This window comes from Bubalus kerabau, chromosome 4, assembly GCF_029407905.1.
Source record: "Bubalus kerabau isolate K-KA32 ecotype Philippines breed swamp buffalo chromosome 4, PCC_UOA_SB_1v2, whole genome shotgun sequence".
In the NCBI taxonomy this organism is placed as follows: domain Eukaryota; kingdom Metazoa; phylum Chordata; class Mammalia; order Artiodactyla; family Bovidae; genus Bubalus; species Bubalus kerabau.
In genome coordinates this window covers 40758962-40780964 of record NC_073627.1, presented here as the reverse complement: position 1 = coordinate 40780964, position 22003 = coordinate 40758962, and the positions used below count along the sequence as shown (strand labels likewise).

Genomic DNA, 22003 nt, shown 5'->3' with positions numbered 1-22003 from the left:
GGCCTGGGGCCTCACCTGGAAACACCCATCACCCCAGCCAGCACCACACAGAGTTCTTTAGAGGAGACAGTCTCTGTTTCCTTTCTGATGTTCATCCGTGTGCCCTTGCTATAGGTCTAGTCACCAGCAGACTGGTAAACCCCAGCTGGGCGCCTGCGGCTCTGTCCACCCCCTTCCTCCCACTTAAGTGACGTTATAAGGATAACCCTGAATTTGACCTAAAGAGCTTTCAACTCTTTTTACTAGGTACTGCTTCTGGCAACAATCCTCACCATCGAATAAGACTGTACAGAACACACAGGAGAGGCTGGGACAGCAGGTTTCAAAAACTCACTTTATTCCAATGTGAAATGAAGACGTGATGGTTTAAAAACAAGAAAAAGTTCTTGATCAGCCGTGGGGATGCCTCGCTTGCTAGCTCCCACCCACTCCCTTTGAAACAAGGTGTTCGGACAGACCATACCCATAAGCAGCTCCCCGCCAAGCCACCAGGCAGAGGCCCCAACACGGGGACAGCTCCCTCCAGTTCAGAAGGACGGCCATCTCTCCCCACCCGCCGAGAAGCAGCAGAGGCCAGCAGCAGAGGGGGAGCTGGGACCTGTGGGGGCCGCAGCCTTCTGCAGGCCCCTCCCTGCCACCCCCAGGGCTCCTCTCTGTCGAAGGTGCCAGTGTGGCCGAGGTCCAGGTAGGGAGCTAGGCTCCACCAACAAGTAATCACTCCTGTATTTGTATCTCTTCCCCCAGGATCCATGATTCAGCCCTAGTTCCCCTAGCCCCCCACCCCACCCCCCCTGTGCGTTAGGCAGCTGAGGTTCAACAAGGAGGATACATTCAGACTAGACCCCAAGGTTAGCCCCAGCTGGGGTGCAGGGAGCGGGAGGCAGCATCTCCTGCTGGGGCTGAGGGCCGACAAGCGGGGCTGGGTACCAAGGTGTATGGGGAACTGCCCCTGGCCACCCCTTTCCCCACCCCCAGCACAGCCAGGCCAGGCCCCAACCACGATCAGTAAAGCTGCTGCGGCCCTCACCCTGCCACGAAGCTAAAGTGCTCCCCAGTCCTCCAGCCCTGCTGCAGAGCTCAGGCCGCCCCCTTAATCCCAGGACACAGGAAAGTGCCACTCTTTTTGGCTTCAGACCTGGACTTTCAGCCACGTCGGACCCAGGGGCAGTGGCAGCAGAAGCAGCAGCCGTAATGTCACACATACAAATGACCTGAGAAATCCCATCCGCGCGTCACTCACTGGGGACCGGCTCGGGGCTATGTACAAGTCAGGAAGGACGGATCAGGGCACTCGCGGGCACGGACGTACTCGCACACACCTGCTCGAGGATGGGGACCCAGAGAGGCACCTGTCCCCCAGCCGGGAACTGGGGGATGCCCACACACTCCACTCGCATGTCTCCCATGAGGCCTCGGCAGCGTGTGTTCATTGAACCAGTGCAAGAACATCTCGGGCTTCAGGCAGGCCCGGGTCCCAGGAGGATGCTGGGGGTGGGGATAGGGTTGGAAACGTGGAGGAAGAGGGACTTGATTCCTCTCCTGATGTGCAGGGCGTGCCACCTTCTCCTGGAGTCTGGATCACCGGGGGCAGCTGACTGACTGTCCGTCTGTCTCCCCTTCTACCCCTGCAAGCTCGAGGAGGAAGGGTCCTTGGCAGCCGGGGGCTGGGTGGCCGCATCCTCTGAGGCCCCCATGGGCTCCGGCTCAGTGGCCATGGGCTCGTCGGCCTTATCCCTGTTCCTGCTGGCCTCCTGGAGCTGCTGCCGCCGTGCCACCTCAGCTTTCAGATTCTCCAAGTCTTTTTGGCTGAGTAGAAGGATGGGGCGGAGAGTGGGCATCAGGGTGGGCCTGGGCCCTCCGTCACCTTCCTGGCTTTGCTTCAACTTGGGACAAGATCAGGCTCTGCACTTTCTGCAGTGCAAATAAGAACTCCACATACCTGCCAGCCTCCAGTGAAGGCCTGGCTCCTATCCAGCCTTCACACCCAGCCTAAACCCTGTGCACTCTGGCCGCTCCTATCACCGATCACACCCAGAACACAGGTGCAATGTGGAGCAGGTCCGCTGTAAATGCCCTAAAGCTGACCAGACCAAACCCAGGCCCCATACAGGTGAGAGGGAGACGGGATAAGGGGCTTTCGAGGGCAGGGTTGTTGTTGCTTGTCTAAGAGCTCAGAGACCCCCAGGCCCAGCGCTAAGGCACGTCCCTCCACTGACAGAGCAGGAGCTCAGAGAAAGAATGAAGCTGCTCTTTACATGCCTGATGAGTAGCTTCAGTTGTGGCCAACTCTGCAAACCTATGGACTGTAGCCACCCAGGTTCCTCTGTCCATGGGATTCTCCAGGGAAGAATACTGGAGTGGGTTTCCATGCCCTTCTCCAGGAGATCTTCCCAACCCAGGGATTGAACCAGCATTTCTTTGAAGTCTCCTGCATTGGCAGGTGGGTTCTTTACCATTAGCTCTTTACATACTGACATGAAATGATCGCCAAGATCGATTAAACGCAGGAGAAAAGTACGTGCCTGGTTTGGTACAATTTTGTGCCTTAAGGGGGAAAAAAGATGACAGATCTGTGTTTGTGCCATAATGCAAAGTATTTCTGGAAAGAGTCACTAAGGGCTGTACTTCTCAGTCTGAGCCACCTCAATCCCGTAGTTAATAAACCAAGAAAGTAAAGGCCAACGTCCAAGTGGGGCCTCACCTGAGAGGAATGAAGAGGATGCCATTGATGACGTTCAGCTGCTCCAAGACGCTGGCCATGCTGGGGGCTGTGAACTGAGGGGAGCGGGGAGCATGAGCCGCGGAAGCCGGGGAGTGGGGGAGCCCACACGGCCCCGCTCGGAGACCCACCTTGAGGGGCGGGATGTTGGCGCTGGAGCCGTTGCGGTAGATCTCGTTCATGGTGCGCTGCAGGGCCACGGCTTGCTGGGTCAGGCACTTGAGGTACTCGGAGCTCTCCTTGGTCTTCTCGTGGTCCTCACCCAGCTGCAGGGGGCGAGCGGGGAGAGATGAGGGCCGCCCTCAGCCCCACCCTTGACCCCGCCCTGCGCCCTGCCCTGGCCCACCTGCGTCTTGTAGATGGTGTAGCCTTCCTTCTCGTGCTGCAGTGCGGAGCGGAACTCGGCTTTGCTCTCATAGACCCGGGCGACCAGGTGGTGGCTGTAGGGAGGCAGGGCGCGGGGTGGGGGGCGAGGGAGGGCTTGAACGGGCTGGTGGGCACTAATGGGGGTGTGTGCGGGGTACTCTAGATCCCACTCCGGGATCTTTCCAGGGGTAAGATGCCAAGTCCAGGACTCAAAGAAGAGATGGAAGGTGAGAGAAATTTCCTCAGGAGTCAGATGCAGGGCAGAGTGCTGGATCCCGCGCCCGCCCTCGATTCAAGTGCTTCCTGGGACCCTGTGGCCCGGGGTCTCCCTGCCCCCTGACCCAGCACAGCCTCACCTGAGGGCCACCTTGAGGGACTTGGGCCCGTGGTACTTGGTGCTGACGGCCAGCGCATTCTCCAGGAAGCGCAGCGATAGGTCATACTCCATCACTCCGTGCAGCACCAGCCCGATGTTGTTCTGGGGGCAGTCGGGAGGGCCCTGGTCAGCTCCCACTACCCTGGGATGGAGGCTAGTCCCGCTGCCCCTCCCCAGCACTCACGTCCAGCAGCGCCATCTCAGGGTGGTCCTCCCCAAACACGAGCAATGTGAGGTAGCGGGCGCGGTACAGCAGGCTCAGGGCGGTGGACAGCTGGCTACTGGCAAAGCAGTACAGCGCCAGGTGCATCTGCAGGGGCAGGGCAGGTCAGGTCGGCCCCGGCCCCGCCCCTGCGCCGGCCCCGCCCCCGGCGGCTACTCACGTATTCCTGGATGGTGTTGGGGTGTTCGATGCCCATCACTCGCTCGCTCATTAGCACGGCCTTCTGCTGGTTACTGAGGGCCTGGGAGAGGTGGGGGCTGTCATCCCCAGGTGGCACCGCCCCACACCCCGTCTGTCTGTCTGTCTCGCCCATGAGCCTCCAGGCAGCTCAGGCCTCTTCATCTCTGGCTGCAATTTCTATTTTTACTTTGCACCAAGGAGGAAAGAAGTGGTCAAAATCCAGCTGCTGTGACCAGGGAAGTCTACACCCCACCCCGAGGCTGCTTCACATTTTAAAAGACTGCCTTAGTCTATGCAAACACATGCACAAATCTAAAGTTGTACTAAAAATAAAATATTCATACTACGACAAGGAGGCATATACAGGTGAAAAAAAAAGGAGTCCTATGGCTGGAGGCAAGTGGAGCACCTGCAGTGTGCCCACACCGGGGGCAGCCTCAAACCTGGGGGCTAACAAGGCAGGTGAACACCACCAGGCCCCGGGACAGTACAGCCAACAGCACAGTCCCTGAGCAGCTTCCAGAGCGCTTACAAGGTACTGAGTGAGAACGTGCCCCTCGCTTGTCCCTGTGAAGGGAAGGAAGGCCCTGGCATCACTCCCACTGTGTCCACGGGCACCGCAGCTCTCCCCAGGACACAGCTGTTGGGGCGGGGGAGGGATGTATAGGCAGAGCAAGCACATCCCAGGGTTTCCACCTGCTCCTCCTTGGGGGGCCTGGAGGTAAGCAGTATCTCTGGGATGACAGGGCTCCAGTTCTGCCTGCCTGGACCCCCCCCATCCTGCTGGGCCAGTGGGGTGAGAACACAACCCAGGGCCCCACTGACCACCCCTCAGAAAGTGCACAAGCCCACCTCGGCGTAGTCGCCCATGATGTAGTGGAGGCGGGCAAGTAGGCGCAGGCAGGCACAGATCTCCACGTGCATGGCCCCGTACACGTTGTTAAACAGGTTCAGGGCCTCGTTGATAAGCTCACAGCCCTCCTTTAGGAAGCCTGCAGGACACCCGGGGGCAGAAGGTCAGGGCTGGCCTGGGTTTGGGCTGGAGGTCCCTCTCCACCGCCCCCACCCCCCCGCCGGCCGCACCTGGCACGCACCCTGCTGTACTTTGGCCTGCCCGCTCTGAAAGAAGTGGAAGGCGTCCGAGGCCTTGGGGTTGACGTGCTTGACCACGGGGAAGATGTTGAGCACGTCCTCCTCCGTGAAGGCGGGTTTGTGGCGGCTGTCGAAGCTGTACTCCTTCAGCAGGATCTGGGGGCCCCGCCCAACACCCACAGGGAGCCTCAGCCCAGGCTCACATGGCCAGTACCACCCCACCAGCTTCACCCGAGGCCCCGGGGACCCTGCAGGACGCTCCGAACCCGGCCCACCTGGATGCCGGTTTTCAGGGAGATCTCCCGCAGCAGCGTGATCTTCTGCAGCCCATAGGTCTCCACAGCCTGGTCCACCGTCTCACTGGGGAGGAGCGGAGGGTGGGCCCGAGCAGCCCAGCACCATCTGCCCCCCTCCACCCAAGCCCCTAGGCACGGGGGCCCCCTCTCCCACTTCCCCAAGCAAGTGGTCTCCCACAGCCACTCACGCACCACTCGAGGCTGAAGTCAAAGTAGTTCTTGGCCTCCTGGCAGATGTTCTTCCAAAGCTCCTGGGGGGTCATGACGGCCCAGGCTGTGTTATCTGCTGCCCCTGGGGGCCGGTTTCGCCTCCTCCTGTTCCTCTTCTTGGAGATGAGCTCGTCGGCGGGCAGGTGGGCCACGGGGTTGGGGTAGGAGCTCAGGAAGCAGTTCAGGAAGTGGCTGATGGCAGCCGAGAGCCCTGAGAGCTCGACCCCCTGCAAGGGAGGTGGGACCACAGTCACCACCCGGGCTCCCCCGACACCTCCCTGAGCCAGGCTGAAGGCAGCGGCAGTACCTGTAGGTACGTCTTGAAGATGTGCTTGGCAGAGCGGGTGATGAGCTCTCCGATGCCAATTTTCTGCACGGGTTCAGAGAAAAAGGGGGGTGTCTGGGTTGGGCTCCAGGCCTCCAGCCTAGCCCCCCGACCCCCCTCCGTCTCTCAGCCGCCCCGGGCACCACTCACGTAGATGTGGTCCAGCTGGTCACGGGCCGGGCTCTGCATCACCAGGTCCAGCACCGTGCCCAGGTAGCGCATGTTGATGCCACGCTGGCGCATCACCTCGGCCAGCGTAGCCCCGTCCATGGGCAGCACCGCGTGGTCTGTGAAGTCCTTAACCTGCGGGCTACAGCAGGTCAGGCACCCCCAGCCCAGGCCCTCCGCCTCCTCCTGCCCCAGGTCTTGCCAATGGGGGCTCCCGCTATTCTGGGGCCCTGAGGAAGAAAGGGACTAAGACCCCCTGCTCCCAGTCAGGAAGAGGAAAGGAAAGAAAGGGTGTGAGCAGTAAGGATGTGAGCTCTCATCCCCGGCCTTCTGCACAGCCCACCATCACCCTGGGACTGCTGGGCCCACCGGCAGGGAAACAGCAATGGAGGGCAGCAAGGCTCCCCTGTGACAGCGCAGGAAGGAGCAGAGCCACGGCTTCACCGAGACTGAGCCTTGCCTCGTGGGCCCCGGAGCAGCGGGCACGGCAGGCTCACCTCAAAGATCGGGGAACCAGCACAACACCGGAGCTCAGGGCCGCCTCGGCAGGGAGCAAGCCCTCCGTACACACACGGGGACTCCGTACAAAGCTTCTTGGGGGTGGGGGTGGGTAAAGATGCCCCCACGCCCTCTGTCTGCCATCCCCTCATACGGGGCTTTGGAGGACCATAACCCCGCTGCCAGCCCCCAAGGGAGGGCACCCAGGGCACAAGATGCCTGCCTTGGCCCCTTTGTGTCAGTGGCACTATTCCGGGAACGAGAACTGCCCCTGTCTGCCTCGCAGGTCAGGAGGCTGAGGTCACTCCTGCAAAGGCTCCACGAGTTCCCAGAGGCGAATGAGGCCCCAGAGCCTGTAATCCCCGCTGCCCCTCCTCTGTGCCACCCCCTGCCCCACCCCGCCCTCACCAAGCCAGGTATCTGGCAGGAGAGCAGGAAGGCAGCAGCATCTTTCAGCAGCTGCTTCTGGTCCCGAACCTCCTCCTGGCAGGACTCAGGGAAGCGCACTCCTGCGGGCAGGAGGGAGAGCAAGGAGGTGTGAGACGGCAGAAGAGAGGTGGGCACCAGACAGACACACAGAGAGACAGACAGCAGCACTCAGGTAGGCAAGCAGGCCCCCAGCACTGGGGCCCCCGAGGACCACTCACCCGGCGAGAAGATGTCAGGGTTGAAGCGGACGTCGAAGGCCGTGCTGCTGATGGAACCCACTGCCTTGCATGCGTTGCGGATCACCTCCCGACTCCGAGGGTCTGCTGTGAAGACAGGGCCTGTTAGGAGCTGCCCCACCTCCCTGTCGGGTTGGGTGGCAGCCCGAGCCTCCCCTGGCGGGGGCTCCCCGGCAGCCCCACCTGTCCCGTCGTCCGAGGCGATGGTCTCTGCCAGCTCCTTCACCTTGGCCAGGCCACCGGCACCGCTGCCCTCCTCCCCGCCTCCCGCCTCGGGCGCTGGCGGAGCGTCAGGCTTGGACTCCGAGGACAGGCCATCGCCATTCTCCAGTGGCGTGGGGCTCTCCACCTTGCTGGCCTTCTGCTGCATCAGCTGTAGGGCCGCCAGCTTCATGAAGAGCAGGTACCTGGGGCACAGTGGGTGGGGTGGAGCAGGGGATGGGAGAGGAGCATCTAGGAGGTCACCGGTCCGGCAGCTTCCTGCTGGCCGTGGGGGAACCTGAGCCAGGCCCCAGCTCCTGCCCTGCTGGGCTTAAGGATGTTGGGGCCGGGGACGTCCTGTCCTGTCCAGGGAGCAATGTCCATGCATGTGTACCCATGCCAGCCCAGCCATTCTACCAGGTGGTAGCAGCAAAATGGAGATCTTCCTAGACAGGAAGACAGTTGGGTGTGTATGTGGGGGTGGGGGGCTGGCTCACCATGCAGGCCAGGGCTCCTGAGAGCACCAGGGACCCTGCTGGTGTTTTGAGAGGGAGAATTATTCCTGGCACGGGACATTTGATGGGCTGACCCCTAAGCACTGACCGCCAGCAGCAGGGACCCCACCTGTATCCACCCACCCAAGGGCCATGGCACTGGGAGGTTCAAAAACGGTTAAGCAGATGTCCACATGCTTCTTGAGGACACAGCACCACTTCAGTAGAAAGCCACCGGTCTCGCTTTTTCTCATCTACATGAAGCTCTTGGGAGTCTGTCTGTGTGGGGGAGCTGGATGCCACAGTGATGGGCCCAGAGCTCATTCCTCTTCACTTCCCAAAGCCTCCCCCATCTGGGGTCAGATGCCAGCACTGCCCTCCTTGCCCGAGGCTGCAGCCGCAGGCCCGCGCCCCACCTGTGCTCCACGAAGGCGTCCACCAGCTCCTGGCGCAGACAGCACAGCTTGTGGCGGTGTGCGCGGGGGAAGCCAGCGCGGGTGCACTCCTCAGGCAGCGTCTCGCCGGGCACAGGCAGGAAGTTGAGGTCGGGAGGGAAGGTGCGCAGCAGGTCCAGGATGTAGTGGCGCCCGTCGTTGCCGATGATGCCCTTGCACTCCACGGAGGAGCAGAGCTCCACCTCCTCGTCCCGGTCGTTGAGCACCCGGTGCCTCAGGATCTTGAGGGGCCGGCTCGTGCGCTCCAGCAGCTCCAGGTACCGCGGGTGCGACACCACCGTCTTGCCGAAGTCAATGGAGCCGTAGATGACACTCTGCTCCTGGTCCCGCTCCAGGATGCCAGGGATGATGGACTGGGCCGTGACACGGTAGCCGCGGTAATCCACCACCACCGTGCCCAGCGTGTACAGCCCCTCCACGTCCACCGCATTGTACGTGCGCACGCCGTTCAGGTCGTTGGTGGGTGCCACGTAGGCCGCCACGTCCCCACCAAAGTCCTTGTAGTGGTCGCGAACGTCGAAGCCCAGGCTGAAGAAGATGTTGTTCCAGATGAACATCTGCATCTTGGTCTCCTCGCTGGGGTTGATGGCCATCACGTTGCCGTCGATGACCGCCATGGCGCCCCGCGTGGCTGCCGCAGTGAAGTCACTGTGCACCTGGGGGCCGGAGGTCAGAGGGTGAGGGAGCCGCATCGCACCTGCGGCTGGCGGAGGTGAGCAGGACAAAGGTTTCACACACTTGGAAAAGCACCAGAAACCCCAGTTCAGAAAAAATGTAACACCTATGGGCCTCCCTGGCGGCTCAGCTGGTAAAGAATCCACCTGCAATGCAGGAGACCTGGGTTCGATCCCTCGGTTGGGAAGATCCCCTGGAGAACGAAACAGCTACCCACTCCAGTATCCTGGCCTGGAGTATTTCATGGGCTGTATAGTCCATGGGGTCACAAAGAGCTGGGCATGACTGAGTGACTTTCACTTTTATCAAATACTCAGAGAGACAGCAGAACTCAGTGATTACAGGGGGGCAGGAGGACTTGGGTGGGTCTGGGATCCACCAACTATGTGCCAGGTGATCTCTGCTGGATCACCTCTCAGATCTGTCTTCATGTCTATAGATGACATATAAGTATCGACCTTCAGGGGCCTTCCCTGAAGAGTCCACGCTTCCACTGCAGGGGGCATGGGTTCCATTCCTGGTTGGAGAACTCAGATCCCATATGCCTAGCAGTGCAGCCAAAAAAACGCCATTGCCCTTTATAAGGTGTCCGGGAGATTATAAGCCTACACGGCACCTGGTCCAGCTCCTGGCAAAGTGAGCACCCAGGACATTTATATTTCTTTACCATTATCATCTCTAGTAAAATTATGGGAGATTTTAAAGCTTTTTTTCCCCCTGAAAGCACTGCTTTTTCCTCATCTCTGTCAGCAAAAGCACTGAGGACATCACAGGAGGACACGTGTGCCCAGGTCCCCATATGGCTGCGTTGGGAGGGAAATGGGCATGGGCATCACTCAGCCCATCCTGGAGGTGGCTCCCTGCCCCCAACCCCCACCCCCAGACTCTAAATCTCAGAAAGGCCAGAAAAAGGGGCTGGGGTTGTCTGCTGGGAGGCAGAAAGTGGCAGAATGGCCTGGAAGGTCCCCAAAGGCCCTTATCCACAGAAGCCCTTGTCCAGCTTCCCTCTTATCCACAGAAAACCAGTAGGGAGGTGGCTGGCGGGCCTGAGGGGCCACGGGCACCTTGAATATGGCTCTTTCTCGCAGCAGTCGCTCAGGCAGGTTCTTCCGAGGCAGCTCCCGTGTGGTCTGAAGCTCCTCATTCCAGTCCCGGGTCTACACAGAGACCAGGAGGGATAGGCCAGCTCAGCCTGAGCCCCCACCACCTGCTCGGGGCAGTCCCACCCCCCTGCCACCCTGTGCAGCCCTACAGGCACTGAGAATCCAGCCTGGGCCCCGCAGGGGAAGGGAGAGAGGAGCCAGGGATGGCCACAGGCACCTGTCCAGGAATGTGCTCCTCGTAGCCCAGCCGGGAGGTGTAGGCATCCTCCGCCCGCACGCAGTCCATGGCGTGCTCCGCCTGGGGGGCTGTCCAGCTGTACACCTGGAATGGGGTGGCGATCCTCTCGAAGGGGTGGCGCTGGACCCTGCAGCGAGCAGAGGGGAGATGGGGTGGCCCAATGAGCTCAGAGCTCTGCCCTGGGCCCGTTCTTCGAGGCCCCACTGTCTCCCCACTAAGGCTCTGTCCCTGGAGAGTCCAGCAAGGGCCCACAGCCACCTGTCCCAGGGCTGCTGCCTCGGGCGGGAGGCTCTGGGTGCTGCGTGTCCAACTTCTCAGGGCAGAAGTGCTAGATTCCAGGCCGTCCAGGTCACCCACCCTGGGAGATGAGGGGCCAACAGGCCGAGGCGCTACCTTTTCTTCTGCAGGGCGGCAAAGTTTTTTTTGAAGGTTGGGCTGATCTGGTTGAGCAGCTCCACCAGGGAATGGCTGAGGAAGCGGGGGCTGGCAGGCTTGGGGTTGAAGTGGTACGCCGTGGACCTGCAAAGAGAGGGTGATCACTGTGCCGTGTGTCCCCCAGGCGGCTGCCTGCAGGCTCCCCGCAGGCTCGCACAGGGACTCACTGGTTCAGGTAAAATCCGCGGGTGGAGGCCGTGATGCTGACTTGCCGGTCCTCAGCTGTGATCACGAACAGGTACATGAGGTCCCCGTGCATCCTGCGGTTCCCGGGCGGCGGGTTCCAGCCGCTCATGGTGAGCACCTTCAGGCACTGCAGGGGCTGTGCCAAGGGCTGATCATGAGTATGCCATGCTTCCTGGTGGGCAGTCCCCTGCCCCCGTCCCCAGAGACCAGCTCCCACCTTCCAGTCCTGGTTCTGGGGCTGCAGAGGACACAGCGGCCGCTCCCGGCTCCCAGGAAGAATATACTCGGGCGGTGTGCAGTCGATGGGGTCCATCTCCAAGCCCTTCTTCCGCTTCCCGCTGTCTGAGGGACCCGAGGCTGGTGGTCAGCACACGATGCCCCAGGGGGTCCAACGCGCTCCCCAGCTCAAGTGGCCCTGGCCTGGGTGCCTCCGGCCCCGCTTCCCTCCAGTGGGAAGGCTGAGGGAAGGCCCAGCCCCCTTCATCAGCCCCAATTCAACTTGCTCCCAGCCCCTCTGCCCAACCGCCAGCCCCAACGCCTCCCGCACCTCCCAGGTCGCCATCAGTAAAGACGCTCAGGAAGGACAAGGAGTTGCAGTCAACCCCATTGAAGGCATCGGAGGGGTCTAGGCTCTTGAGCAGGTCTCGAACGTGGCGCACGTGGATGCGGGCCTCTCGCACTGTGTACGGTTCTGTGGGGAGGGGGAGGGGCAGGACGTTACCAGGGCAACAGCCTCCCCAGTGGAGAGAGTCAGCCTGAGCACAAGCAGGGGTAGCATTGATTTTCAATTTTAGGCTTTTACTTGCAGATTCCCTTATGAACACCTAGGCTGGAAATCTACTTTCCACACACATATCTGCCTATCAGCAGGGATCCTTGTTTGCAAAGAACCTTCTGCCAAAGGGCACAAGAAGTACCTCAGGAAGTGCACACAGGCCGTGGCAGCCCACAGAAGCCCCCTAATTCTCTGTCCACGAGTGTCACAGTGGCTAGGTTGTCCCCACATGCTCAGTCCAGTTCTCCCGGGTCAGCCCTCCCCAAGGGCAGCCAGAGGATTTACAGGACTCAACCTTGCTCCCCAACTCACGTTTCAGGAAATCATAATGAGGGCTCTTCAGAGGCAGGTGGGAGGACCCGTAATTGGATAAGTCTGGGCACAGCCGAGTTACTTTTCCCCCACATTCGTTCTTTGGGTGACATGCCTGGAACCTCTGTGCCACTCTCCCCAGGTGATCCAAGTTTTCGGGATCTTTTCTTTTTTAACAAATAGACCAGCCTCATCATGCCAGAGGATTGCTTCACAAGGGGCCTGACTTTCACAAGCCATGAAACTTCAGTTTTCTTAAGAGGCTGAACTTTTATCGCTATAAAATTTGTATGGGCTGATTTCAAGCACTTGCTTGCTACTGTTTTTTTAAAATCATGACTCTGATATTTAACCCTGAAGTTGGAGGGTGTGCCAGAGAGGACCAGAGAAGCAGACCTGTGCTCCTGTCCTGTTGCCACAAGTCCAACACTGCCCCAAGCCTCTACATGCTCATCCATGACACAGACACACCAAGATGCCAGCGGGAGGGGCGGGGTGGGGAGAGTGCCACCTGGCCCCGCCTCCTCGTGTCCCGCCCCCACCTTGGGGAGCTGCTCAACTTCCAGACAAACCTTCCACCACGCGTAGCACTGAGCCCTCCTGCAGCCCCTCCACACTGCGCAGCTCTGAGAAGTGGTCCAGCATGTTGCCATCCAGGTGCAATGAGAAGCAGGTGCGGTGACAGGTGTCTTCACGGTCCATGAGCACCTGGTGGATCTCCTGAACCATCTCCTGGGGGGAGACCTGCCAAGGAGAAGGCCACCGCCACCCTGGTGAAAACATACCAGTTTCCCCAGCCCCAAACACCTGGGTCCCTAAAATCAATGCTTCAAATACCGTTTCCCCCTTTGTGGCTTGTATTTTAAAGTCCAGGCCCCGCCCATAAGTACTGTGCCCACCTGCACCTGTGTGTGTGTGTGTGCATGTGTGTGCAGGGTGTGTATACATGTGCAGGACAGAGCCTGGCCTCATAATCCACAGGCTTCAACTATTCCTGCAGACTCTGAACAGAGCAGAGGTGTAAGAACAAGGAAAAGAAAATGGCCATCTTGCCTCCTCCCTATGACTTCCCCTTTCAGGAAGGTGTGGCCTGGGGCTCAAGCCTGTGGGTCCAGAAGATGCAAGAAGCCTCATATGGTTCCCCAGTGAGTCCGTTTGCAAGACCTCTGGGGAGGCTCTGCTCTTGGAGACGACCAATACCTCTCTCCTCCCAAAGTAAAAGCGTTCGATGCTGAGTTGTGTCTGACTCTTTGCAACCCCGTGGACTGTAGCCCACCAGGCTCCTCCGTCCATGGAATTCTCCAGGCAAGAATACTGGAGTGGATAGCCATTCCCTTCTCCAGGGGATCAAACCAGGGTCTCTTGCATTGCAGGCAGACTTAACCCTGAACCACCAGGGAAACCCCTCTCTCTCAAGCAGACAGTCAAACTCCAGCCAGAGAGTTGACATACCCGACGCTGGGGAGCCTGGGACCCCAGTACTAGCCAGCCACTACTGTAACTCCTCCCTAGACAGGGCTGGCAGTCCCAGCTGGGATCTGGCCCCTAGCAATGTGGCAACAGTTTGAACCTGGACTCCCACGTCCACTACGTGAGTGACCTTGGAAGGCAGAGGACCCTGTTTCCTGCCTGCAACCCCATCCTCATCCCGCCTCACAGGCCCCGGCCCCCAGCACCCCTCCGCTATCTTACCTGGAGGGAGAAGGGCTCGATCCCAGGTGCCAGGATCTTCACTGAAAAGCCTGTGTCCTGAATGACGATGACTTCCTGTCCGGTGGTCTCCTCTCCCGGCTCGGTCTCATCAAGCCCGTTTTCCCGGGGTGGTTCAGCAGGCCCTTCTTCCTTCTTCAGGCTCTCTGGGCAGTCCCCATTCAACAGCATGACTGAAGGCAGCTCTGCAGGGGACAAGGGGGCTGAGTCAGATGGGCCTTACCGGTGAGGTCTGCCTCCAGCTAGGGTAGGCAGCACCCTACACAATGGTGTCTGCCTGTCCTCCCCAGACCTGGCCCTGTGCCAGGCCCACCATACCCCAAGCACACAACTCCTCCCGGCACCCCCACTCTGGCCACCTGCAGGCTCCTGCCTGCACCCTCCACACCCCAGGAACTTGTTTCCCATCTCTCCTCAGGACCCCCGTCTGGCATCCATGTGATTAGGCCCCCAGACAACTCTCCCAGAGTCACCAATGCAAGTGGCTCCAACAACACTCCCCACATTCGCTTCCCCCTCTTCCCTGATGGAGACTCTGGTCCCTTCCTTTCCAGCTCGACTTCTCCCGCAGTCCAGCTGTGGGTGTTCCGGGCCCCAGCCACTCCTCATTTCCATCTTACCCTTATCTGTGATTCTAAATGCCCTCCCACCTCACAGCTCATGTGACCCATCCAGGCTTCGATCCAGGTTTTCAACATGTGGCCATCCTCAAGGCCTTGCCAGACTCATCTTGTCAGAGCGGAATTTACCATCTTCCACAAACCAGCCCCTGCTCTTCAAATGCCCCTCACCACACCCCGACCTAATTGCAGGATGACTGCAGGCCATTTTCCCTATTTCAAGAATACCACTTGCTGTACACCTGAAATTAATATAACATTGCAGGGACTTCCCTGGTCGTGCAATGGATAAGAATCCGCCTGCCAATGTAGGGAACACGGGTTCGGTCCCTGGTCTGGGAAGATTCCACATGCTGCGGAACAGCTAAGCCTGTGTGCCACAACACTGAGCCTATGAGCTGCAACTACTCAAACAAACTACTGAAGTCTATGCGTCTAGAGCCTGCGCTCCGCTAACAAGAGAAGCTAACACAGTGAGCAGCCCGTGTGACACAGTGGAGAGCAACACAATGACGAGTAGCCCCTGCCCCTAAGATAACGTCTGCTACATATTACGCCAGATAAAGCCTGCGAGCAGCAATGCAGACCCAGTGCAATAAAAAAAAAATTAAAACAAAAACAAAAACACCTTGTATATGTACTAGTCCTAACTATGTGTGTATACGCACATTTACATCTTTGCCAGTAGAAAGACTAAAAGACCCAGAATTCAGTGGCTTTCCTTGAATAGGATTAAGAGTGATTTAACCTTTTCCTTATAAGTCTGTACTTTCCTTTCTGTATGACACAATTGTTTAACTAGTGTTTATTTTAGGGTATGATTTAGAAAAAAAAATGTATGAGTGTTTTTTGAGAAAACTAGGACCCTGAAACTATAGGGAGCAAATTCTCTGAGCAACTTCGTGAACTGTTCATATTTTATATTCGAAATTGACAAGTAATCTTCATTTTCATGGTATGACCATATCCTTAAGATGAATAGCTTAAATGTGATCCAAAGATAACACTTGTGCTTCCACGAATGAAATTCTGGTCACTAGAGATAATCGCTTTTTGAAATAAAGTGCTTCTTAAGTTGATGTTAAATGTGACCATAGCAAAAACATAAAATGCTTCAATTAATGGTAAACCTGCATAATTAATGGTTAATATGAGTAAATGAAAACCCAAATCAAATCAAATAAACACAGCCATTTTGCCTCTTCCAAAAACAATAAAAAGGTACCACTTAGAATGTTCTAATACTCTCCACTGTTTACAGGATCCAAACGTCTTGGGCCTAAAGTCCCTCTCAGCTCCTGCGTTCTCTCCATCAAGGTGCAGCTACTCCAGACTACTCAGGAATCTCAGAACAGGCCACACATCTTGCCTCCTACCTGTGCTTTGGTGTGCTGCCCCTTACACACCACTCCATCTGGCAGGCTCCTACTCATCCGTCAAGGCCTAGGTGAAATAAACCTCCTTGCTGGAAGCCTGACCAATGACTCCTGACAGCACTTGGGGCGGCTGCTCACACTGGCAGCTGTCTCTCTCCTTCTGTCCTGCCCACTCAGCAGAAAGGCACTGAACTAATGAATTAATGACTGTAAAAGCCTAACATCTGTGAATAGCAATGGACTCACATGTGGGGAGAGGAGGAGCAGGTGACAACACCTTCCATTTCTCCCCCAGGAACTAGGGGGAACAGAGGAGACCCCCCACCCCAACCCTGGGGCACAGAGGAGGAACTCACAGAAGCCCTCTAGCACAACAGAGGCCTGCCTGGAGGCCCGCCGGCCCTTCCCTTCTGGGTCCACCTCGCAGCCAGACTGGCCCCGTGCTTATCTGTGAGCCCCAGATAGACCAGCCCTCCAGGTCTGCTCAGGACCCCAGCGATCCCCTCTGGACTCCACCTCCTCGTCCCTACCCTGCTGTGAGGAGCGGGGACGGGGCACACCTCCACAGAGCTGTGTGGGCTCTACCCACACAGAAAAGTCCAGATAAGCCTGGCACATAAGGGCACACGGCGAGGTGGGGGGGGGGGGGGGGGCGGTGTTTGACGTGGAGAAAAGCCACTCCCTCTTACCACGTCCCCTCAACTTAGTGATAAACAGAACCACCAGGCACTCAGATACAGTCCCATCCTCCTCCCCCAAAGAACCACAAGGACCTCTCCTTTGAGTGAACCCCCAGCCCCTGGAAAGTGAGCAGCCAGACCAAAGGGAGAACCTGGCCACCTCCGTGACAATGAAGACAGAACAGGGCGGTGGGAGATGGGTGGTAGTTGGTCAGTTTTCAAAATGCAGCAGGAGACGTGATAGACTTGACGGCCTTTCCCCAACTGAGTCCTTGAGAAAGGCTGTGCTGGCTGACAAGTCTTTGGGACTAGGGGGCCCCTGCCCAGTATGGCACAGCCGCTTTGAGGTCTGAGACCCCAAAAGCGGGAAGTCAGAGACCTGGACCTAGACAGGTGTCCTGTGCTCCCTGAGTCTGGGTCGAGAGGACAGAGGAGGGCCAGGGCGGTCATAGCTCCCATTCCCCTTCCCTGGCCAGGGACCCTGCCCAAGAGGCAGGTACTATACACCAGGTTCCCCCCAGGGGGCACGCAATGCCCTACCAGATTTCAAAGGGATGTGGCTGGTTTCCAGGGGCCTCCATTCCCCTAAGGACAGCCTGCCCTGCCCTTCCTCTTTCCTCCAAAGGACCCTGAGGGTCTCCCTACTGCCGGATCAAGGCCCAGTGACCTCCCCACAAGAGGTAGCTCACTGCCCCCACAGCCCACCTGGCGTGGTCGGCCGTCGCCCCTTCCTGGGTTCTGGACTCACGGGACCTCCGTGGCAGCGAAGCCCCCCGCTCTGCGGCTCAGGCCCGGCACTGCCCATGTCCCTTGTTCTGGGCTGCGCCTCCACCTTGGCCCCCATGCAGCTGGTCGGCCCCGGGCTGGAGCTCTGGTTGGCTTCGGGTTTCAGTGGGGCCAGGCCTGCCGTGGCAGCCCTGGGAAGGGCACACTCCCCCTGCCTTGCATCCTGCTCAAGGTCGGCCAGGACGGCCGTGGGCCAGGAGGCCCTGGTGGCTTCGGGACCCCCGGTAAAGCTGCCACCAGGGCTCAGGCCCGCCTCCCCAGATCCCCCCCAAAGGGGGTCACTGCTGGTGAAGCAGTTAGTGGGGCAGGAGAACCCGGCGTCTGGGCTACCTGGGACCCTCCAGATCGAGGGCCCCGGTGACTGGCTGGTAGGGGTAGGGCCCAGCAAGGGGGTCCTCTCCTCTGCCCCAACTCCAGTGGGGGTGGGCAGGAACGCTTCCGCCAGCTGCCGGCAACAGCTGGCGCAGACCCAGGCCCAGGCCATGAGGTTGCCGCTCCCTGTCCACTGGTGGCCGCTGAGTGCCCTGCCTGCCTCCTCCTGGATCAAGTGGCCGGCGGGGGCCTCTGGCTCATGCTGCCCCCTGCAGGTGACCTGGCAGCTCTCCCCTTCCTGGGAGACACCCGTTCTGGTGGGAGGGGGGAGGGGCCCCCAGACTCCCAGAGGACAACTGCACCGGTGCCCCGGCCTCCAGCTCCACCAAGGAGCTGGCAGGCTCCGACTTCCCTTCCCAGCAGCCCCTGCGCTGCCGGGAGAAAACCAAGTCTCTCCCCTGGGGAAAACAGAGCTGGCAGCAAGAGACCCAAGGCCGTGCGGTGGTAGAGAAGGAACATGCCCAGCCTCGCCAGGGCGCCTTCCCAGGGCCTCTGACTTGTTGCCAGGGCCCAGGCAGGGCTGCTCCGGCATCCATACTAACCAGGGTGGGGGCGGGGAGTCAGGCCTCTTTGGCCCCCTTCCCTCCGCTCCAGTCCTGTCCAGACAGCCCTGAAGGGCTGGCATGCAGCAGGCCCTTGGCTCCCTGCAGCCCCCACCAAGGGCTTCTGGCTCGCACACCCTGAGTGGAAGGTACAGAGGGCCAGGCAGGGCCCCTCTGCTCCCACTACCCTCCCCAAACAAGCCCTAACCCTCTGGAGAGGAGGGCGGGGCGGGGCAGCCTGGCAATGACCCCTGAGGAGCTGCTTCCACCATCCCCATCCTGGTTACCACAGAGCCAAGACTCACTCTAGGCCCGGTTCATGGCAGGTCCCTCCATCAGCTCGACCAGCCCATCTCACTTGAGGAAACTGAGACTCCAAAATGTTAAGAGCAAGCAGGCTGCCCAAGGTTGCAGAGGCAACAGGCAGCCAAGCCAGGTCAAGAAAAGACCAGGTCTGTCAGAGGTCCAAGCCCAGGCCTGAGTGCCACCCCCTAGGCTGTAGCTCCCACTGGGTAAACAGGAACCCCTTCCTCTATCCATACCCAAGCCTCCACACCATGCCTTCTTACCCCAGGGGGAAATCCCTCAGGATCTAGGCTGTAGGGAAGGAGATGAGTGATCCTCTGCAGAAGGGGAAGGGGTTGCCCAAATAGCATGGCACACCTCCCACCCCAAGTCTTCACTGGCCAGACCAGAATGAAGAGATAAAGCACAGCCTTGCCCTGGCCTGGAAGAAAATGAATCCAATGGGCAGCAGAGAGGAGTTAGAAAAGAAATGTAAGCCATCCCAAGTGGCTCCTGTGTGCATTCTCCAGCCTGGCATGGCCTCACTCAGTAGACTGTGCCTGTGCCAGGGCCAGGCCCCGCCCCAGCCAAAACCTCTGTAGGTGAGGCTCCGGGCAGGAAGTAAGGCCTTATAAAGGATCATCCCATCCCAGGAACCTGGGGCTTCAAGAGAAAAGGGTTGGGGCAGGCAGCCTAAGGAGGGCCCCAAGGAAGTAGGCATCTGCTTGCCTCCTTCCCATCCCCACCCAGGTCAGAATCAGGTCTGCAGGGCCTGGGAAGGATCTAGTGTTCCCTGAGTTGCTCTGTTCAGGCCCACCCAAAAGAAGAGCTCTGGGGGGTACCATCCAGTAGCTCCCGTAAGCCCCCAAGCTCCTCTCCAGTCTGCCAGCCCCCTGTCCCTCCGCTCCGGGCATGGACTCCAAGCAATCCTCCCCTAGGAAGAAGGAACTCGACACACCACCATGAACTTGAAAAACCTGCCTGTTCTCTTAACCCCTAAAAGCAGCTTTATTCCTAAGAAGGCAACTGACCCTTGGTCCCCCCACCTCCCTCCACAAAAGGCCTTGATCACTTCCTCAAGGGGGCTAAGAGTCTTCCAGAGCTGGGTTCTGAGGTCAGAAACCTGGGTGAGGGTCTGTTGGGAAGAGTCTCCATAAAAGCCCCATCCTTCTTTGAATAAATTCAGGCTGGCTGAAATTCAAGTCCTGGCTCTATACAAACTTCCCAGACGGTTCGAGAGCCCATGTTCCATCTGCTAGTAGGCTTCCAGTTTCCCCTAAATGAACAGCTAGCTGGATGCACCCCTGACCCAGGTTGCGCCAAATAGAGTTCCCTCAGAGAAATTCTCCAACTCTCCTCTCTTCTGAGCCCTGAGTTCTCAGCATCCCAGCCCAGCCCACATGCCTCTCCCAGCCTCCTCTGGGACAGGCTAAGGCAGCCTTGGCAATCTGGCCAGGAGCTGGAAATCCAAATACTAAATGGCTGTGTGACCTTGGGCAAGTCGCTTCATCTCTTCAAGTCTCTCTGCTGGAGAGGAAATCAGCCTGCTCTTATCTAGCCTGCTCCACTGATTCAGACGGAGCCTCACTGGGGTGAAGCCTGGCAGGTTGGAGTCATCAGCATTTGTCACTCTGCCCAAACCTTGGCCTTCAGGCAATCAGCAAGGCTGCCACAGTACCTATGCCCCACCACCAGCAAACCTGTCTGTGGCCCGTTATAGGGCCAGAGAGCCCATCTAGCCCTGCTCTGATCCTGACTCACTGAAGCTGGAGAGGGAGAAGATGACAAGTGTCTTTTGAGGAGAGTTGTGGGAGTGGAAGGCAGGGTTAGTTCCGCACTCCCACGGCCACCCAGGACAGAGAGGAACATATCCCAGCTCTGAGGCTCTGAGAAAGATTTGGAGCAGACAGCCCAGGGGCTGGGAAGGGGCTTCCGGGCCTCAGGGCTGGAGTCAAAGATGTGATGGAAGGAACAGAGGAAGCCCGGGAGAGAGGCAGTCCCCACCCGAGAAAAACTGCAGCCACTCCCAAAGTCAATGCCACACAGTCTCCACGGGGAAGAGCTGGGAGATCAACTCCATGCTGACGACCTTTGCCTTAAAAACAGCAACTCTGGGCTGACCCACTTTTCGCAATAAGGCGGGTTAATGATCAAGTTCTGGCACAAACACTACCTCCTGCCAAGGAGTTTGGCTTTGTCCCCATACATAGGTAGACACCCCCCACTCCAAATCTGCCCAGTAGGCCAACATCTAACAGGGCGGAGATCAGGGTCTGCATAACAGGGGTTAAAGCCTTGCCTCTGGGAATGAACCACAGAAACCCCCTCTCAAAATACAAACCCTCAACTTGCGGTCTTCCCACAGACTAAGCCTGAGAAGTCCCAAGCTGAGCCGAACTCACAAGGCTGCAGCCGGGTGCACAGGGAACGCTAGGGATCCTGACGGCAAGGGGGTGCTAGACGGAGCAAGTGTCAAGTGACCCCAGTCGGGGGAGTTCCCCAAGCCCGGGCACGTAGGGGGTGGGGCCGCCGAGTCCACCGATCTGCGCAGCCGGCGCACCCCGAAACCGCGTGTGCGCGCACGTGTCCCCACGATCTGGCACGCGTGTGTTCGCCGCCGCTGCCCTTCCCGGGATCCCACGTGTGTCAAGTCCGGGCCGCAGCCGGGGGCGACAGTGAAGGTGACCTTCAGGGCGGGGGCGCCCGGTGGAGGGCTCGGCGAGATGCGACCCGGTCAGGCGCGGAGAAAAGGCAGCGGTCCCCGCGCCACCCCAAACCCACCCGCGCACTCGGCCCAGTCTAGCCTCCCGCCCGGCTGCCCCCTGGCCCCGGCCCCACTCACCCGCCGCGCCTGGCCGCCCCTTGCCACCGGCCTGCGGGCTGGGCTCCCGAGCGCTGTCCGCCGGGGCTGCTGCCGGCAACTCGTCCGTTTTGATGACCATGGCGGCGGAAGCCGGCGTCCGCCTCGGCTATCCGCGCCGCCCGCCGCGCCACTAACCCAAGTGCCCTGCGCGCCGCTGCCGCTGCGGGAAGGACGGAGTCACCGGCCCACGTGGTTACGCGCTGTAGCCTTTGACCCCACCGGCGCTTCTCTGCCCCGCCCTCGCGCCCGGCCCGGCCCACGAAGGCCCGCGAGGGACAAAATATGCCACGCCTCGTTCTCTGGGTACCAACGCGGTGACTTTCTGGAACGCCTTAAAGGGAACGCGCCCTGTCTTTGGAGAGAAATAGGCTTCGGGCTCCCTCGAGGGGCGGGGCTACGGAGAGGCGTCCTTGCGGTTCGCTGCCCGTCGGGCGGGCGCCTTGACCTTGGGTGGAGACTAGTCTAGGACTGCTAATGCATACTGTCTCCTCCCCCAATGGTTTCCTGTTGCAAGTCTGCCAAAAGATCACGCGGTCTGTAATCTAGTGGTAACCTGACCCTCAGCGACCCCTCACCGAGCCTCCCGTAGTCCCTCGAAGCGGTGGGGCTGGGGTGCCCAAGGTTTCTTTAGGAGGGCGTGGAAGGTAGCCTAGGGCATGGTGACAAGAGGCAAGGTGTTAGGTGGCTAACTGAAGTGTCAGGGCCCACGAAACTTTGTGCTGAGCCACAACAGGCTCAGGAGCCAGGACGCGCCTCCTCCCTCCACCAGACGAGTCC

General features: G+C 59.3%; 1 protein-coding gene across 5 annotated transcripts in view; it reads right to left on the bottom strand.

The window, feature by feature from the left end:
- CLUH (clustered mitochondria homolog) overlaps positions 1–21434 on the bottom strand; it is a 28156-nt gene extending 6722 nt beyond the window's left edge. Inside the window, exons 1-26 of one of the 5 annotated variants that reach the window (XM_055576907.1) lie at positions 21206–21434; positions 13685–13887; positions 12565–12736; positions 11453–11596; positions 11123–11247; positions 10887–11041; positions 10678–10803; positions 10264–10411; positions 10008–10100; positions 8230–8924; positions 7302–7525; positions 7101–7205; positions 6862–6962; positions 5938–6090; positions 5770–5832; positions 5445–5689; positions 5232–5316; positions 4959–5112; positions 4717–4856; positions 3845–3925; positions 3646–3771; positions 3442–3563; positions 3066–3159; positions 2851–2985; positions 2702–2775; positions 314–1806 (exon numbers count right to left, since the gene is read on the bottom strand). In XM_055576907.1, the coding sequence (XP_055432882.1) occupies positions 1620–1806; positions 2702–2775; positions 2851–2985; positions 3066–3159; positions 3442–3563; positions 3646–3771; positions 3845–3925; positions 4717–4856; positions 4959–5112; positions 5232–5316; positions 5445–5689; positions 5770–5832; positions 5938–6090; positions 6862–6962; positions 7101–7205; positions 7302–7525; positions 8230–8924; positions 10008–10100; positions 10264–10411; positions 10678–10803; positions 10887–11041; positions 11123–11247; positions 11453–11596; positions 12565–12736; positions 13685–13887; positions 21206–21305 (4050 nt within the window). In that variant the 5' untranslated portion in view covers positions 21306–21434 and the 3' untranslated portion in view covers positions 314–1619. Of the gene's footprint in view, positions 1–313; positions 1807–2701; positions 2776–2850; positions 2986–3065; positions 3160–3441; positions 3564–3645; positions 3772–3844; positions 3926–4716; positions 4857–4958; positions 5113–5231; positions 5317–5444; positions 5690–5769; positions 5833–5937; positions 6091–6861; positions 6963–7100; positions 7206–7301; positions 7526–8229; positions 8925–10007; positions 10101–10263; positions 10412–10677; positions 10804–10886; positions 11042–11122; positions 11248–11452; positions 11597–12564; positions 12737–13684; positions 13888–17083; positions 18010–21205 lie in introns of those variants that run through there. The other 4 variants (XM_055576909.1, XM_055576905.1, XM_055576904.1 and 1 more) reach the window with 4 other exon arrangements.
- Positions 21435–22003: the final 569 nt, after the last annotated feature.